We start from the raw sequence: 17,691 nt of genomic DNA, 5'->3' as shown, positions 1-17,691 counted from the left end.
TGGAGGAGTTCCTGTGTGTGATCTGTGTCGGGGAGGAATATGTTAAAATAATGCCTTTTTACCCACATTATAAGAAAAGAGAAAAAGACAAACAAGCAAACAAACAGAACGCTGAGGTTTTATGGTTAAGAGCATGACAGATTGAATCTGAAAAGCTGTCCATGTACTGCAGTGCTTACTCAGGAAATTGTGGATAATGCTGGTTTACCATCATTGTTTTTCCTCATATCTAACATTGCTGTTCTTCCAAATGAAGATCCCATGATGTCTTGCCAAATGTAATAATAGGACGAACTGATTGCTTGTGTTACTTCATCAAGGATCTGACCAAGAGTGTCTGGAAGGGCTTCAATCTTAGGACAGAGAAAGCTGAAGAATGAAGGAGCAGAAGCATAACAACAGCAACAGTAGCCCTGAACACATTTATTACTGGAAGAAGTCAAAGCAGGAGGATTTTTTTTCAGGTTCTTTGTGCCTGGAAACAATGAGACATGGTTGCTGAAGCTGCCCTGACATGATGTAGATGCCCTGATAAGCAATGATCTCTGATACCCAACACACCTTCAGTCAACTTACAGTCGATGAGGTTCAGACATGTGCATTATAATACAACGCAAAGTCCAGAAATACTGAAGCTTTTGATGTTAAAACAAGGTAATAATGTAAAAAGAACATTAAGCAACTTGAACTGAACTTCAATTTGATATAGCAATAATGCATAAATTGTACATTGTGTGCATGTATACATCTTCAGCATTGTCTTCTGCATCTACTGCTTCTTGTTCATGTTCTGCATGTTTTACATCTGCATCTTTGAAATTTTCTACAGATTTGTCTTGTCGGAGTCTTCTGTCCCTTAAATTGTAGATTTTTTTTTTTTTTTTTTTTTTTAACATTTTTATGTCTTCTACATCTGCATGTACAAGTCTGCATCTTCAGCACCTTCTACACCTTTGACATTTTCTATATGTTCTTTCTCCTCTACCTCTTCTATACGTTTTATATCTACACTTTCTACACCGTTTGCCTTCTTGGCATCTTTAGCTTCCGAATGTTCATCTTCTGCATCTAAAACATCCCGTAAATTCCACTTCTTTCAAATCTTTGACATTTTCTTTGTGGTTTCTCATTGGCATCGTCTACGTGTCCTACATTTTCTGCGTCCTCTACATTGTTACATCTTCTGAATGTTCTGCATCTTCAACAATTTCAACTTATTTGCATCTTTGACGTTTTCTATGTTGTCATGCATGCACCCTATTTAACATCTGCTGCATGTTCTGCATGCTCTGCAAGACAAGTTCCTCTTGTGCTTTTCTACATCTTTATGCAAACTCTACTTCTTCTATACATTTCACATCTGCACCTCCTACATCCTTGGCCCCTTCTGCATGTTCTGTCTTGTCCCCAGATTGCACACGTTCCACGTTTGCTACGTGCTCCGCATGTTCTGCATCTTGTACATGTTTCACATCTTCATGTGGTGCCCTTTCCGCGCGCTCCTCAACAAAAGAGGCACTGTTCTGCAGGTCACACTTCTTCTCACACTTGAACCTGCAGCAGCGCTGGGATGCACACTGGGAAAAAAGTGCGGATGGAAATGCCACCGAGTGGGTTGGGCACTTTTCTCTTCCCTTTTACCAAACTATAAGTCTGCAATGGAAAGCGGCTCGTTGAAGCGACGCAAAGCGATCTGTTCTCCGAGAAGAAGCTGCTCCGCTGCGCGATCGATCGTCGCCAAGTCATGAAGCTCCACATAGTGAGTAGCGTCCGCTGGGGCTCGGGGTGATCCTCTTCTTTTTCTTTTTCTTTCTTTCTTTCTTTCTTTCTTTCTTTCTTTCTTTCTTCTCTTTTCATCCTCTTTTCTTCCTACTCCTCCAAGGACCGGACCAGGTATGATCTGTCGTTGCTCCTCATCTGCTCTATTTGTGCCCCTTGCGCTCCATCTCTCATCATCCATCTGCTTTTATATTTATTTTTATTACAAGGCTCTTCTGATCCCATAGATTCAGGGTTTGTGCTTCGAAGGTTCTCTGGACCTGCTAAAATGAATTCATTAATTAATACCAGTGCGAACGGTATTATTCCTAGAATGTCTTTAACGCAGCTATATCTAAACTGTATGTAAATGCTGTTTTTTTTGTTCAAATAATATAAATATATATCTGATATAGTATAAAATATTTATGGGGGTGCGGTGGCGCAGTGGGTTGGATCAGGTCCTGCTCTCCGGTGGGTCTGGGGTTCGAATCGCGCTTGGGGTACCTTGCGATGGACTGGGGTACCTTGCGATGGACTGGCGTCCCGTCCTGGGTGTGTCCCCTCCCCCTCCAGCCTTACGCCCTGTGTTGCCGGGTTAGGCTCCAGCTCCCCGTGACCCTATATGGGACAAGCGGTTCAGACAGTGTGTGTTATAAAATACTGTTTTTTGTAAAAAAATAATATGATATAGTATAAAATATTTCTATAAAGGGGATGCGGTGGCGCAGTGGGTTGGACCGCAGTCCTGCTCTTCGGTGGGTCTGGGGTTCGAGTCCCGCTTGGGGTGCCTTGCGACGGACTGGCGTCCCGTCCTGGGTGTGTCCCCTTCCCCCTCCGGCCTTACGCCCTGTGTTGCCGGGTAGGCTCCGGTTCCCCGTGACCCCGTAAGGGACAAGCGGTTCTGAAAATGTGTGTGTGTGTGTATTTCTATAAAATATATTACATTTGATATATTCTACAGTTTTTTATTTCATATTTGAGATACTATATATATAATAGAATATTGTTTTTTGTTTCAGATAAATTGGACAGAAGCTGTTGTTCTGTCTCGGAGTATTTATGTTTTCTAAATGCATTTCGCACAATAATCCATATTATTGCTGTTAATGAAAAGCCATGTCCTATAAATGCGTTTTCCAGCTGTTTGCTGTTCTCTCATGCACTCATTTGACTTTTGGATCCCGCTCGAGTCCTACACGAATCAGGCCGTGTGGAAATGAAGAGGCTGCGCTTTGCACTGCGCTCCGCTTGTTCCGTGTGTGTAACAGTGGGGTAACTGAAACAGGTGTGAATGAAAGGCGGCACTGTGCTCTGAAGGAACACAATGTAAACAGGGCTGGACAATAACTTCCTCGTGCACTGTACCTACTACAATGGTACCATCAATTCCAGGCAGGGCATAGTATGTGGTGTCAAACTCCCTTGTGGTAATACTGCTTGATGAGTGACCCAGTGTAAGTAGTGTATCTAGCAGTGGAAGTCTTTAGGTGCTCTGGTTTCCTCCCACACTCCAAAGACATGCTGTTCAGGTTCCCCCATAGTGTGTGAGTGACAGAGAGAGTGTGTTCCACTGATGTATGGATGAGTGACCCATTGTAAGTAGTGTATCTAGCAGTGTAAGTCACTGCGGTGAATAAGGTGTGTGGCCTGATAACACTACATAGAGTTCATTGGAAGTTGCTTTGGAGGAAAGTGTCTGATAAATAAAAAAATGTAAATGTAACACAACTAATAAAGCGCTAGAATGACCACAGCCCCCTAGTTATGATGATGTGGAAGAATGCAGGCGTGAATGTGGCAGCCAGGTATGATGGTGACAAATGCATTTCTGCAGAACATCCCTTGGCTTCGTGCTGAAAGTGCACGGTGAAGTTTACATTGCACTGAACCAGTTCTATATTGTCTGACATCATCGTTGAATGCTTTACAATAGAAATACAGAACAGAAAGGAACATTACACAAAAAACACAAACAGCCCAAAACAGAACAAATAACAGGAACGAAGAACAGACTGCAGAAACAGCTTGAAATATTATATATTTCAGCGGTTTTCAAAGCTTTGCAGTTACTGCTTCCCAGAGTATAAAAGAATTAAACAAAGAGAGGCTTTTGGTCATTAAATTTGCTTTTATGAATGTGAAATTTAGCAAGAAAAAGAAGACTGATCAAATACTGTTCTTTTTCTCTCTACCTCTCGGTATCGTAGAAACCAAGCAGTTTATCTGTAAATAATGAAGAAAAGCCATGAAACAGATGGAAATTAATAAAAAAAAAAAAATACACAGGTGCTTCCAGAATGACTATGTGTGTTTCTGGTCGGGTCTAAAACCAATGTAGAGAACTTTCAGGACAAGCATCACAAAAAGAGTGGTGTGTCTCAGTGTTGTCTAGTTGCTCCCTTTGAGCAGTGTGTGTCGATAGGTGATGACACATCAAACACACTCTATTACAGCGCAATAAGTTACTGGCATTTTACAGCTCAAAGTGAATTTCTGCACATCCATTTCATACCGAGTTAGAAGAGCAGCTCATCTGCGAAGACATTCCTTTTACATTTACATTTACGTTGACATTACATTTTCCAGCCGTCATGATGAAAGCAAAGTGCTGCAATCTGTGCACACCACTCTGTCTACCTCCCTCATTCGTGCAAAAATAGAAAGTGATGAAGGTTTAGTATCGAATTTCCAGAGATGGGGTGATAAGTTGGGGAATTACATTGGGAGGGGGGGATCAGCCCTAGTGCGAGGACTAACATATCGGCCAAGCTTTGGTTTGTTCGATCATTTCTTTGCTTATTCATTACACTGTGAAAATTTCCCAAAACCTACTGTCGTACCAACATTGATGCTTTGCCTTCTTTTGAAGCGGTTTTCCTGTATAATGGATAAGGTACGTCTGTCCCATCTGACCAACTTTTGAATGCTATAAAAGTGAAATTGCTGTTAGTTTCAGTGAGAAGTTCACAGGAAAGTTTTCTTAACCAGTATCGCTTCAAATCCTCCTGGGTGCAATTGCTTAATAGCCAATGACGTGAAACACCTCCTTTACTGGCATTTAAATTCTTATATTCATTATTGCCACTTTTTATAGCTGTAGTTGTTGTCATGGATACCTTGTTTTAATAAACACCATTTTTGCCCTCAAGAGACAGGTCTAGGTAGGTGTAGGTCTCGGTCCTGGAATCCCATGATGACCATTCCTGATTTAATGTAAACCGAATCAGATTTTGAAAATGTTAGATTTAGAATGGATTTGGAGGGAGTCATAAGTGGTGAAATAGGGGCCCAGGTAGCCTCCTGTACACAACGTTCGGACCGTCACAGAGCGAATGTTAACTCCATGGAAAATCACAGCAGGGGTGTTGCTGGATGTTTGGTGTTCTGCGCTGGGAGACTCTAGTATGGACCGTCACTGGGAAGGAGGGGGATGAGCCCTTTATGAACAGTGAGCCCAAGCAAATAGCTGCCAGCTGTCACACTGAAACACTTTTTTATTTCTCACCTGGGGCAGTGAGTGGGAATTAGCCATGAAGTCTCTGAGATTCCTGTTGGATATATGGAAGATAGCAGAAGCCAAACTGAATAAAACTAGTGAAGCATCCACATTATTTGGAAAAAGCAGGTGGTGATGAATGTGGTTTTTGCAGTGATGTTATAGAGGAACCATTTTTTGCTACTGAAGAAACCCCATAAATAACGGTGTTTAAAGGGCCAGCTGAGTGGAAAGTGTTCAGTTTGCTGCTGATGTTTATTTTTCATTTAATTCAGAATATACTCTTGACTTTTTTGTAGCTAATTATCCAAAATTCAGTTCAGTATATTGTTATAGAGTGTTCTTCTCATCAAGGTGACACAGCACACTGAACAGACTTCCAGGGAATACATGATAGCAGCAGTTATTGCTCACTATCAGGAGAAGCCAGCTGGCAACTGATGACAGGAAAACAAAAGAACTCCCACTGCAAAGAAAGGGAGGAAAATAAACCCCTTGGGGTCCAAGCACCAGTGGCTGTCCACCCTCTTGGGCATTCTCACGAGAATTATATTTTGTTATATCGAGTGCTATGTCGACCCTTTTTCACCATTCATAAAACGCCTGCGTTGAAAAGGGTTGGACCCCTGTTTTTAAATATGGACCCCCGTTTCAATAATTACCCATCCATGATATCTTGCTACAACCAATCAGCATGCAGGCTGGTTCCTCACACAGTGTCAGCAGTGTGTTGGGTTCGCCATCTCTTAACGGCACAGCGAGCGAATCCATAGGTGAGACCAGCACAGCTGCCCAAGACTGGGCCACAAGGCTCTGTTTGGATCTCCTTGATGGTTATCAGTCTGGTTTCAAAGTTGGTCACTCCACTGAGACCGCCCTTCTGGCAGTATCTGATGCTCTCCAAGCTGCTAGAGCTGTTTCCCTCTCCTCGGTCCTCATCCTCCTCGACCTGTCTGCAGCATTCGACACTGTAAATCACCGGATTCTACTCTCCTCTCTTAACCAGCTCGGGATCAAAGGTGCGGCATGCAGATGGTTTGAGTCCTACCTCTCTGACAGATCCTATCAAGTGGTCTGGCGGAGCTCTCGTTCTTCTCCTCTGCCTCTCTCAACCGGTGTTCCGCAGGGCTCAGTATTGGGTCCTCTTCTTTGCTCCATCTACACCTCCTCCCTCGGTCCGGTCATAGCCTCCCATGGATTCAAATACCGCTGCTATGCTAATGATACCCAGCTCTTCCTCTCCTTTCCACCTGGTGCATCAGACATCTCCATAGGCATTGCTGCCTGCCTGTCGGACATCTCTTCAAGGATGTATGATCACCACCTCCAACTCAACCTCTCCCAAACAGAGATTCTTTACCTTCCAGCTGGCCTGTCCTCCTTTCACGACCTCTCGATCAAACTGGACAACTCACTCATTTCGCCTAGCTCCTTTGCTAAGAGTCTGGGAGTTACGATTGATGCAAGTCTGTCATTCTCTCAACATATTGAAGCCACGACCTGGTCCTGCAGATACATCCTGCACATTCGTAGGATCCGTCCCTACCTCACTGACTCCGCCCAACTACTTGTCCAGTCCATGGTGACTTCCTGTCTGGACTACTGCAGCTCTCTTCTGTGTGGCCTTCCTGCAAATGCCATCAAACCTCTGCAGCTTCTACAGAATGCTGCTGTACGAGTTGTGTTTGATTTGCCAAAGCACTCCCATGTATCTCCTCTACTCATCTCTCTGCACCGGCTTCCTATAGCTGCCTGTACAAATTCAAAACCCTGGTTACTGTGTACAAATGCATCAATAGAACTGCTCCCGGCTATTCACAGGACTTGATCAACCGCTACACCCCAGCCAGACCCCTTTGCTCATCTACATCTGCTCGCTTGGCTGTCCCGCACAAAAGGCAAAGCTCTGAGGTTCTCGGTTCTGGGTCCGTTGTGGTGGAATGACCTTCTCCTGTCACTCAGAACTGCGGAAACTCTGTTTTCAAGAAGGGTCTGAAAACCCACCTTTTCTAGATCCACTTCGCCCAGGATCTCTCCAGCTCACCTATGGTGTAACTGTTCACGCATCGAAACTCCAGAAGCATCCCCACATACAACCTTTATTCAGCCATTACTCTGGTATTGTACTGCTGATTTGTGTATCTTGTAATATTTAATGAAAAAAAAATTTAAAAAAATTGGTGTGGGTTTCGGGATTTGTCTATCCTGTGTTTTATGCACCTACTCGATCGATGAACCTCGGTGCAGCAAGCGGTAGGGAACAAACTAGGTTTGCTTGAGACTTTCATGTCTACAGCTATGTCTCCTTCTCTCAATGTAATGCATAAATTGTTCTTTTGCTGAGATGCACGTCGCTTTGGACGAAAGCGTCTGCTAAATGAATAAATGTAAATGTAAATGTAAATGAAGCCTCCGGATCAAAGATCCCTGAGCATCCATCTCTTTCTCCCTCCCCTCCCAGCTGCTTGCCGTGTCCTTTGCCTGGGCAGCCCGCCACACAGCACCACCAACCTACCGGCGGCGCGACCCTGCTACCTCTGAGGTGCTGCAGTGCGAGCAGTGCCCACCGGGCACGGTGGTAAGGAGGCACTGCGGTCCCAGGAGGCCCACAGTATGTGAGCCGTGTCCCGCGGGGACCTTCGCCGAGCAGTGGCACTGGGGCGAGACGTGCCGGCACTGCACAGCTATCTGCAAGGAGAAGCAGTTGGTGCGGCACGAGTGCAACAGTACACACGACCGGCTCTGCGAGTGCGCCCCGGGCTACTACATGGAGGTGGAATTCTGCGTTCGGCATGCTGTTTGTCCCCCCGGCATGGGAGCAGCTGTCTTGGGTGTGTGCTTTAAATCTAAAACAAAGGTATTATAGCTAACCTTGTGTAACGGTAGAGCATCGAGGTCTGCACTATCACAGGGCTTCGTGTTGCTGTAGCAATGCTGCTCACTGCTGCCATGGCAACACTAAAACAATGTGAGTGACATGTTACATCATTGGGAGCCCCACAGAACAGTCATTGCTGTTTTTGCCCTACAGTCATAATATGGTAAAGCTTTTCATCCTGACCATAAGCTACATATGTTAATGCTCACATGCTGAAGTATTGTTTTTTCTTTCATGCAAAATAGAAGTGTATGCAAAGAATATGCAGATTTATTCATGAACAAGTTGGTTTAAGTACTTCAGTGTATTTGCAAATTACACAGTTATGCAAAAAATGGTGTGTGTCAATGCAGGACAATCATGTTAATTAGTGTAGATGACCTCTAGAAGGACTTTTGCTTTACCTTCATGGCTCTCAAACATTATAATCTTTAAAGAATACATAATTTTCTATGGTGTTTTGGAACGTGAAATACAGCAGTCAGACACAAACTATTATATGCAAAGGTGTTTTCAAAACTGATAGCATATTTATTCATGCATTCATTATTGATAACATTATTGGGTGGCACGGTGGCACAGCCAGTAGCACTGCTGTCTCACAGTGCCTGGGTGGTACGAGAGGATATGGGTTTGATCTATGTCCCTGTATCTGTGTGGGTTTCCTCTGGGTGCTCTGGTTTCCTTCCACAGTCCAAAGACATGCTGTTCAGGTTCACACATAGTGCGTGAGTGACAGAGAGAGTGTGTGTGTTCCACTGATGTATGGATGAGTGGCCTGTTGAAAGTAGTGTATCTAGCAGTGTAAATCAACTTGGTGAATAAGTTGTGTGGGTTGATAACACTACACAGAACTTGTTGGAAGTTGCTTTGGAGAAAAGTGTCAGCTAAATAAATAAATGTAACATAAAAAACAGCTTGCCCTAAGGCAGGGTCCAGGGATCCAGAGCTTGTGCCCAGAACTTAAAGGGTGAAGCAGGACTACGACATACATACAAGCCTAAAATACATGTTTGGAGTGTGGGAGGAAACCAGAGCACTTAGCAGGAACCCAGGAGGAAGAACATGCAAACTCCACACTGAGTGTGCGTGCACTATGAGGCACCAGTGCTACCTGCAGTGCCGCCATGCCACCCTGGTATATTTGCATTTAAATGAAGTCTTTACCTTTATAATTTATAAGCTGTATAGGTATAGTGTTTTGATTCTGTGTATCCACAAATGCAGGAATTCATTTAATACATAATGTAATGTACATGACGTCAGCACAATATTTTATTGGTGTCTTTCTTCTTTTGCTTATTTCTGTGGCTAAATAGGACATTTCTAATATTAAGCTATTCTTTCCTCGAACGTGGCCCTTGGGCTCTGTGACTGCATTATTACTACATGACTGTGACCACTGTGTACTACCATACTACAATAGCTATTTTATAGCGTTTAGTTTATAATAATATAAAATATATATGACAACACACAAGCCTTTCTCTAAAAATGAATTTAAGTATGAGATACATTCATGTGTGAGTCTCCCAAAATGTGCTTATAAAGCAAATATGTGTGTATAAATACAATACGCCCGAAACTGCAAGTACTGATGCTTTTCAAGAGAAAGTGCTGTTCCTCTGCACACCAGCAGAGAGCAACAAAGTTGGTCAAGTCTTACTTTCATACTCACCGACATCATCTACGCCGACATTTATTCATTTAACAGATTCTTTTCTCCAAAGCAGCGTGTCACTCGAAGCAAAAAAAAAAAAAAGGCATTTCAAAGAGAGGCGTGGAGATTGAGATACAGACACGCAGGTCTCAGAGCGCACTTAGTCACTTGGTCCAGTTCCACCGTTTAAGCAGCATACGTCACACAAGTAGCTGCATATAGAATCGGTAGAGACTACTTTTTAGCAGATCATGCAGTGTAAGTTGATGGAGCAGATAGGAGATCAGGAGGACAGTGGGTTTGACACAGATGTTTTGAGACTCTTCTTGAATGTTGTGAGGGATTCAGCAGTTCTGAGGGGCAGAGGGAGCTCATTACGCGAACACTGGATCCGGAACCAGAAACCTGCAAGGTTATGTTTATTCATTTAGCTGATGCTTTTCTCCAAAGCAGCTTACGTTAAGGTTACAATTATTTACCCATTTATGTATCTGAGTAATTTTGCTGGCGCAATTTTAGGGTCAGTACCTTGCTCAAAGGCAGGGACTGAACCTGTGAATGCAAAGGCAGCAGCTCTAACCACTATACCACCAGCTGTTCCCAAGCTTTTCATTTTGGACCTCTTGAGGGTGGGACCACAGGTGGAGGATTGTAGTGGTCTGGCCGGGGTGTGGTGAGGGATCGGGTCCTGTAGGTACTGGGGAGCAGATCCGTTGGTGGTCTTGTAGGCCACAATCAGAATTTCAGACTTGATGCAGGGAGCTACAGGAAGCCAGTGGAGAGAGACAAGGAGCGGGGATACATGGGAGTGCTTTGCAAGGTCAAACGCAAGTCAGGCAGGGGTGTAGTAACCCAGAGACTATCCTGCATCTATCCTGGAAACACATGGTGCAAGGCTGGGGTGGGTATTCCCTGGATGGGTCACCAGTCCATTGCAGGGTAGCCACACACAAAGTGACACACTACGGGCTGTGACACACTACGTAGAGTGACCAGTTCACCAGAAAAAACACGATTTTGGGAAGAAACCCGTGCAGATGCAAAAAAGACCTACACGTCTGTATATATATGTGGAAAAACCATAAGCTGCTTTGGAGAAAAGTGTCAGCTAAATAAATATGCAATAAATGGCAACAGATAAATATTAAAAAAAATACTGCCTGTTGCCATGATCACATAAACACATCATAAAAGTACACAGCAGAAGCAAGACTACAGGCCTGCAATGAAAAGTCTACCTAAAACTATTAATGTTTTGGAGGCCCACCTGAAATCACTGCAGCTGTCATTTCCTCTGCGGAAAACAAGCAATGTTTTGATTTTTCTTCAAAGAGCAACGGGCTTGTGGAGCCATGCAGGGGCAGACGCTGCCTCTCGAGTCCAAGTTTACTTTAAAAATGCTGTTTCGAATGTTGCTGTTTACCAGCTGTGTTTTTACATCAGTGTGATGCAAGTGACTGAGAATGATGTTGCTGCAGTATTGCTCAAGAACAATATTCTAACAGAACAAGATAGGAAATACAAATACTGTTAAAAAAAATAATTATATATATATAATATATACTTAGGGGGGTGTGGTGGTGCTGCAGCTTTGGCCTGTGCCTTTGAGTCCTGCTTGGGGTGCCTTGCGATGGACTGGCGTACTGTCCTGAGTGTGTCCCCTCCCCCTCTAGCCCTGCGCCCTATGTTGCCGGGTTATATATATCTAATAAATATATATATATATATATATATATATATTTTAACATCATCTTAATTTTTTTTACTATTTATTTATTTTGCAACAGGAGCACCACTGGTTCACAATGTAAAAACTGAAACAGCGACATCTCATGAGTTCTGCGCATACATAACACAAGGGCAAACAGTGTAATATTAAGAAGATATGATAAATTACTGTTGTGTACGAAGCCCTCTATCCAAAAAAGAGTCCAGCACTGCTGTGATTTCTTTTGTGGACGAAATGTTGATTTTCCTAGCAGAATAAACTCATCCCTTGGACCAACCATGTCCTGTTTTTACAGAGCAACATTCCAGTGTAGACCACAACAGCCAAATGTTTCTGAAGAATTAATACAAGTACAGGAAAAAAGATAAAGAAATAAAAATAACACGGCCTACATTTCAAGCACACGGATAAAGACACTCATCTTCCGAATTATCCAGGAGGATTGAATTTCTCCTACGTTAAATTATGGTAACGTCCCATTTATTCATTCTGAAAGCATGAGTAAGCGTGTTTTTAATTTTTATTTCAGACGCTGAATCTGTAGCAGGCAAACATCTGGAGCCGAGGGTACATCAGCTGGTAGTGGTTTCAAGGATGCGCTCGGTTTGCGTGAGCTTTTATTGATAAGACGGACTTTTTGTTAACCGCAGGCTCCCCAGAGAGGAACACCGTGTGTGAGAGGTGTCCCAGGGGCCACTTCTCCAGCGTGGCCTCCGCCACGGAGCACTGCGCTCCACACAAGAACTGCAGTGCTCTGGGGAGGAGGACCCTTCGCGCCGGGACGCCGGCACATGATACCGTGTGCGAGGACGAAGCCCAGTGCTCCCAGCTGCGAGATCGGTGCCTCTCAGGCATGTACCACCCTCATCGTTCTTTATTTTTCCATTTCTTATTATTAGGAAGGCGGGGCGTTGTGGGTTGGACCGGGTCCTGCTCTCCGGTGGGTCTGGGGTTCGAGTCCCACTTGGGGTGCCTTGTGATGGACTGGCGTCCCGTCCTGAGTGTGTCCCCTCCCCCTCCAGCCTAGTGCCCTGTGTTGCTGGTTTAAGATCCGGTTTGCTGTGACCCAGCTCGGGACAAGTGGTTTCAGATGGTGTGTGTGTGCGTGTGTGTGTGTGTGTGTGTGTGCGTGTGCGTGTGTGTGTGTGTGTGTGTGTTATTAGGAAAAACAAACAATGTATAGATATTTCACACTTTACAGTGCAGGGCCCCCAGTCTCAAAGGTTTTGATGGAGTACTATAGAGTACTTAATCCTTTCTAATTTGAGGATCGATATAAGGTCTCTAAGCCAAAGTGAAGCTTTAGATGGAACTGGTGATTTTCAATGTAATGAGATTTTTCTCCATGCCAAAGGAGGTAAAGGTAAAGGCATTTTTTATTTATTCACCCACTTTTTCTGAATTGCTGATGTGGATTATTGTCGATTCTCACGACTTTCCCCTCCTTCCCCTCTGGGATCGCCCAGGTTTGTCGGAATTGCGTTGAATGGTTTTGGCATTCTAGGGGCTCATGCTCGGAGATGGCCCGCAAAAAGTCTCGTAGTAATAAATTATTTAAAGAAATGTATTGTTTTAAAGTGACGAGAGCCAGAACCACTTTTTCAGAATTCTTAGCTAAGCCTCTGGAAACCCCTGTCTGTCCATTTCTAGGATCCGCAGTCTTTCTGAGAAACCCGAGAAACCCGAGAAACCCTTATCCCCGCCCTTCCAGCTGTACTTAAATAATCCCTTGGTTTGTTGATGTGTTTCTACAGATGTGACGCTATGCGAGGATACCATGTTCCAGTTCCTGGCGTCGCAGCAGCTCTGCTGGCACCAGGTGGACTGTCTCTGGGACTGGCTGCCTGGCCGCAAGGTGGACAGGAGGAGTGCAGAGTGGACAAAGGAGGCGTGCAGCCCCCTGCAGGGGGCGCTCCGACTACTCAGCCTGTGGAGGGATCAGAACCGTGGCCAGGAGAAGCTCTTCGGCATCATCAGAGGTGCAGCCGCCGGTCTATCGAATTACATTTCTGTTGGCAGCAGATGGACAGTGGCACTGCTCGTATCTGTCTGCTTCAGTTTTAATGCATTCTGTGTGTGGAGCCACTCCCATGTTAACCCTTTCCAGGCAGACGCTGCAAATTAGCATCAGCGGGTAATGATTTTTCCAACTGCCAGCATTAATTTGGCCCCGAAAGGGTTAATTGTGAAATCCTCACACTGGCAATAAGAACACATTTCCAGAAATGTTCATCATACCACAAGTAAAGGATGTGAAGAACTCCAGAGTGAAATACAGGCACATTCTGGCACTAAAAACTAAATATTTAAAATTAGTACTCAACACATATACATTTACACATGTATTTATTTAGCAGACGCTTTTCTCCAAACCGACGTACATCTCAGAGAAAATACAATTTGTTCATTACATTAGCAGGAAGAGAGACTTAGATGCAGATGTGTGATTCTAAAGTACACTTAATTTGTTTCTTTCCACCATATGAACCACTTTCCTCACACGAGTAGCTGCATAAAACTTTATCCAAATATTCATGATTCCTGATCACTTTCCTAGTAATAATTTTTTAAAAACATGTAAACATTTATGTTACATTACAGGAGTAGCTGTGTAAAGGGTTATCATGATCATGAAGTTATGGCACGTGATCATTTACACCTTGCATGAACTTAAGAGATGATGGGCGAAGTGAGTCTGGAAGAGATGAGTTTTCAGGCCCTTTTTAATTGTGGAGAGGGATTCAGCAGTTCTGAGTGAGAGGGGGAGGTCATTCCACCACAACGGAGCCAGAACCGAGAACCTCTGTGCTTTACTTTTTGTGCCCGGGACCACCAAGCGAGCAGAAGTAGATGAGCGAAGGGGTCTGGCTGGGGTGTAGCGGTTGATCAAGTCCTGTAAATAGCCGGGAGCAGTTCTATTGATGCATTTTTTAGGCAATAACCAGGGTCCTGAATTTGATCCGGGTAGCTATAGGAAGCCAGTGCAGAGAAACGAGTAGAGGAGATACATGGGAACGTTTTGGCAAATCAAACACAACTCGTGCAGCAGCACTTTGTAGAAGCTGCAGAGGTTTGATGGCAGTAGCAGGAAGGCCACACGAGAGAGTTACAGTAGTCCAGACGGGAAGTCACCATGACCTGGACAAGCAGTTGGGAAGAGTCTGTTGTGAGGTAAGGAGGGATCCTACGAATGTTATGCAGGATGTATCTGCAGGTCTGGGTTGTGGCTTCAATGTGCTGAGAAAAAGATAGACTTGAGTCAATCATCACTCCCACACTCTTAGCTGAGGAGGCAGGCAAAATAAGTGAGTTGTCCAGTTTGATCGAGAGGTCGTGACAGGAGGACAGGCCAGCTGGGAGGTGAAGAATCTCTCTTTTGGAGAGGTTGAGTTGGAGATCATGCATCCATGAAGAGGTGTCCGATAGCAGGCAGCGATACCACGCTGATATTCCTGTCCCAGCAATTCCGAGTAAGTAACTGGTTAGGTTCATACCAGTTGCGTGTGTCATAGCTAATGCACGAAACAAATTCCACCTAATCACAGAAGCCAGTGAACACTGAAGAAAGTTGGCAGCTGCGAAATGAAATGTCTGTAAGCACATTCACATGAAGTAGATATGTCGAGGATTCATCCTGACTCATTCCACGAACTCAAACCGCAAATTCCATCGAGAGCGGGTGGAATTACCATTATTTCTTAAGGAAGAAAAGAATATTAGAAAGTTTAATGTGTGCTCGCCAGAATCCAAGAACGGATTACTCCGACTGGTGCTGAATGCGCCAAAAGCAAAATAAAGTATAATTAGGCAGCAGTGTTGAGGAAGGCTTGAGGCTCAAACTCACCTGTGGTTTTCCGTCATCTTTAATTTTGCTTGAAAGAAAGAGTTACAGCCCAACTGAGAGCGCAAGTGTAATTATACTGCAATATGAAAAAGGAGGTTTAAACAATATCCTAGACAGTGTTAGAAAAATATAGTCTACAATTAAATGTCCAAATGAAAAGTATTTTTATGCAAGACAAGGATAACACCATCATATTTTATAATATTTGTAACAAAATTTGTATTTTTAGCTTGTACTAGATTATCATTTGTATATTATCAATAACAGCGTGTCCAGTGCAGGGTTGTAGTTGTCTACTCAACAAGTATAGCGAGTGAGACAAGGTGCACTCTGGGCAAAGACATTTTGACAGTTTGGTTCATGGATGTTTATGATATGAAAAAAGAAAGTCCCTAAAATCACACGGACACTAAGATGTTCGAAAAACCCCACTGTTGCCTTGAGGGTATGTACATGGGTGGCACAGCAAGTAGCGCTGCTGTCTCACAGCTCCTGGGTGGTGCAAGAGGATGTGGGTTCAATTCCCAGTCAGTCTGTGTGGAGGTTGCATGTTCTCCCTGAGTCTGTGTGGGTTTCCTCTGGGTGCTCTGGTTTCCTCCCACACTCCAAAGACATGCTGTTCAGGTTCCCCCATAGTGTGTGAGTGACAGAGAGAGGGTGTGTGTGATCCACTGATGTATGGATGAGTGACCCAGTGTAAGTAGTGTATCTAGCAGTGTAAGTCACCGTGGTGAATAAGGTGTGTGAGCTGATAACACTACATAGAGTTCATTGGAAGTTGCTTTGGAGAAAAGTGTCTGCTAAAGAAATAAATGTAAATTACATTATATAAGTTGGTGGACATGGAACTAAAGAAAACAAATATGAGTCCACCAGACCAAAGTTCAATGCTGTAAGGACCTAAAACATCATGCTGCAAAGAAAAAAGGTAAAAATGCTCATCATATAATGCTGAATGAAGCAATGCTCAGATACTTGTTAAATGTCAAGATTTTAAGATTTCTGTAGGTTTCAAGAGTATAAAAACTTTATGAGGACAGAAACCTTAATAACAGGGCAATGCTCACTGGCTTCTCCACACACACACACACACACACACACAGGCCTGAACCACTGCGAGAAACTGCTGTCAAGGTGTGCAAGGCCTGACAACCTGACCCTGGATGACCTCAGAGCAGTGGTGGACAGCCTTCCAGGCGACCCAGTGGGGGACAAAGACATCCGGCTGGTGCTGCGCTCCTGTCGGCCCCGGGAGCACTTGCTCCGCATCCTACGCGCATGGAGAGTCCAGAACCCGGAGCAGGATGTGGCCAAGGGTCTGGCACTGGGGCTCAGCAAGCTCCGCCACCGCAGTGTCCCAAGGCAACTGTACCGGAGCATCCGCAAGATTGGCAAGGTGCTCGGCACTTTCTCCGCACAAAAGGCCAACGAGAAAACGTTCTCGGATTTGATCCGGGGTGCCACGTGCCTCACGTCCAAATCGTACAACAACTAAGACTTCGCGACCAAACCATGAACTTCATCGCACGGTCGTTTAGTCCACCATCCTCCAAAAACGGAATAAGGTGATGAGCAGGAACTGTGTGTTTGCTTTTTCCTTTCTTTTTTTTTTAGAAATTCCCTGGATGAAGGGACGTTTCTTCCCAAAATACTAAGCATGTAAAGAGTTTTTACATTACTGTACAAAAAATGTAATTTATTCCGTTTTTAATTATGATATTTCAGACAAATATGAAGCTTTGTCTTAGCGGACAACGTAATGCAAGAATACTCTTTTTTCCTGTTTTTGTCGGTTTTATTTATTTTCAAATAATGGTACAAATAAGTCAGTTTTGCTAAATAAAAGTTGTACACTGCTGCTGAGAGAATAATTTATTTGCCTTGAATTTTGAATTAATATGTCTGTAGAGATAGACAGCGAGATATTAAGGCAGGGATGGTCTGTAACCGCATTCATCACTCAGGCTCTGCTATTACATAGCATTGCAGACATTGTTTTATTAACTCAGTGGATAATAATGACACTAAAACAAAAATAAAGCGGAATTTCACCTTTTCGAGATTCAAGCAGACAGGACATATCTTAAGGTACCTGCATGAATGTCATATTAATCGCTTAGGTGATGAGACTGATCTGAGCTTGTTGTGTGCACCTGAGTACTCTGGTACTAGTGTGTACCGCACCTCGTACCCGTGCTCTCTGGAGGCGGGCCTGGATTGCAGTGCCGGTGCCAGGTCGCTGTACTACAGTATCTGCAGGTCATACGGGTTCGATCACTGAAAAAAGCTCGGCGAACTCAGTCTTGTATCAGTGTGGAAGAGA

The 17,691-nt window shown here is 44.0% G+C and overlaps 1 protein-coding gene across 1 annotated transcript; it reads left to right on the top strand.

The window, feature by feature from the left end:
• The first annotated feature begins 1,563 nt into the window (after positions 1-1,563).
• Positions 1,564-17,112, top strand: LOC108919220 (tumor necrosis factor receptor superfamily member 11B-like). The gene is made up of 5 exons (XM_018727074.2): positions 1,564-1,759; positions 7,719-8,088; positions 12,175-12,375; positions 13,279-13,503; positions 16,472-17,112. Exons 1-5 carry the CDS (start codon positions 1,745-1,747, stop codon positions 16,861-16,863), a joined length of 1,203 nt encoding a protein of 400 aa, XP_018582590.2. The 5' UTR covers positions 1,564-1,744; the 3' UTR covers positions 16,864-17,112.
• Positions 17,113-17,691: the final 579 nt, after the last annotated feature.

The sequence above is a fragment of the Scleropages formosus genome, chromosome 23, assembly GCF_900964775.1.
Source record: "Scleropages formosus chromosome 23, fSclFor1.1, whole genome shotgun sequence".
Classification (NCBI taxonomy): Eukaryota; Metazoa; Chordata; class Actinopteri; order Osteoglossiformes; family Osteoglossidae; genus Scleropages; species Scleropages formosus.
This window is presented reverse-complemented; position numbering and strand designations above follow the sequence as displayed.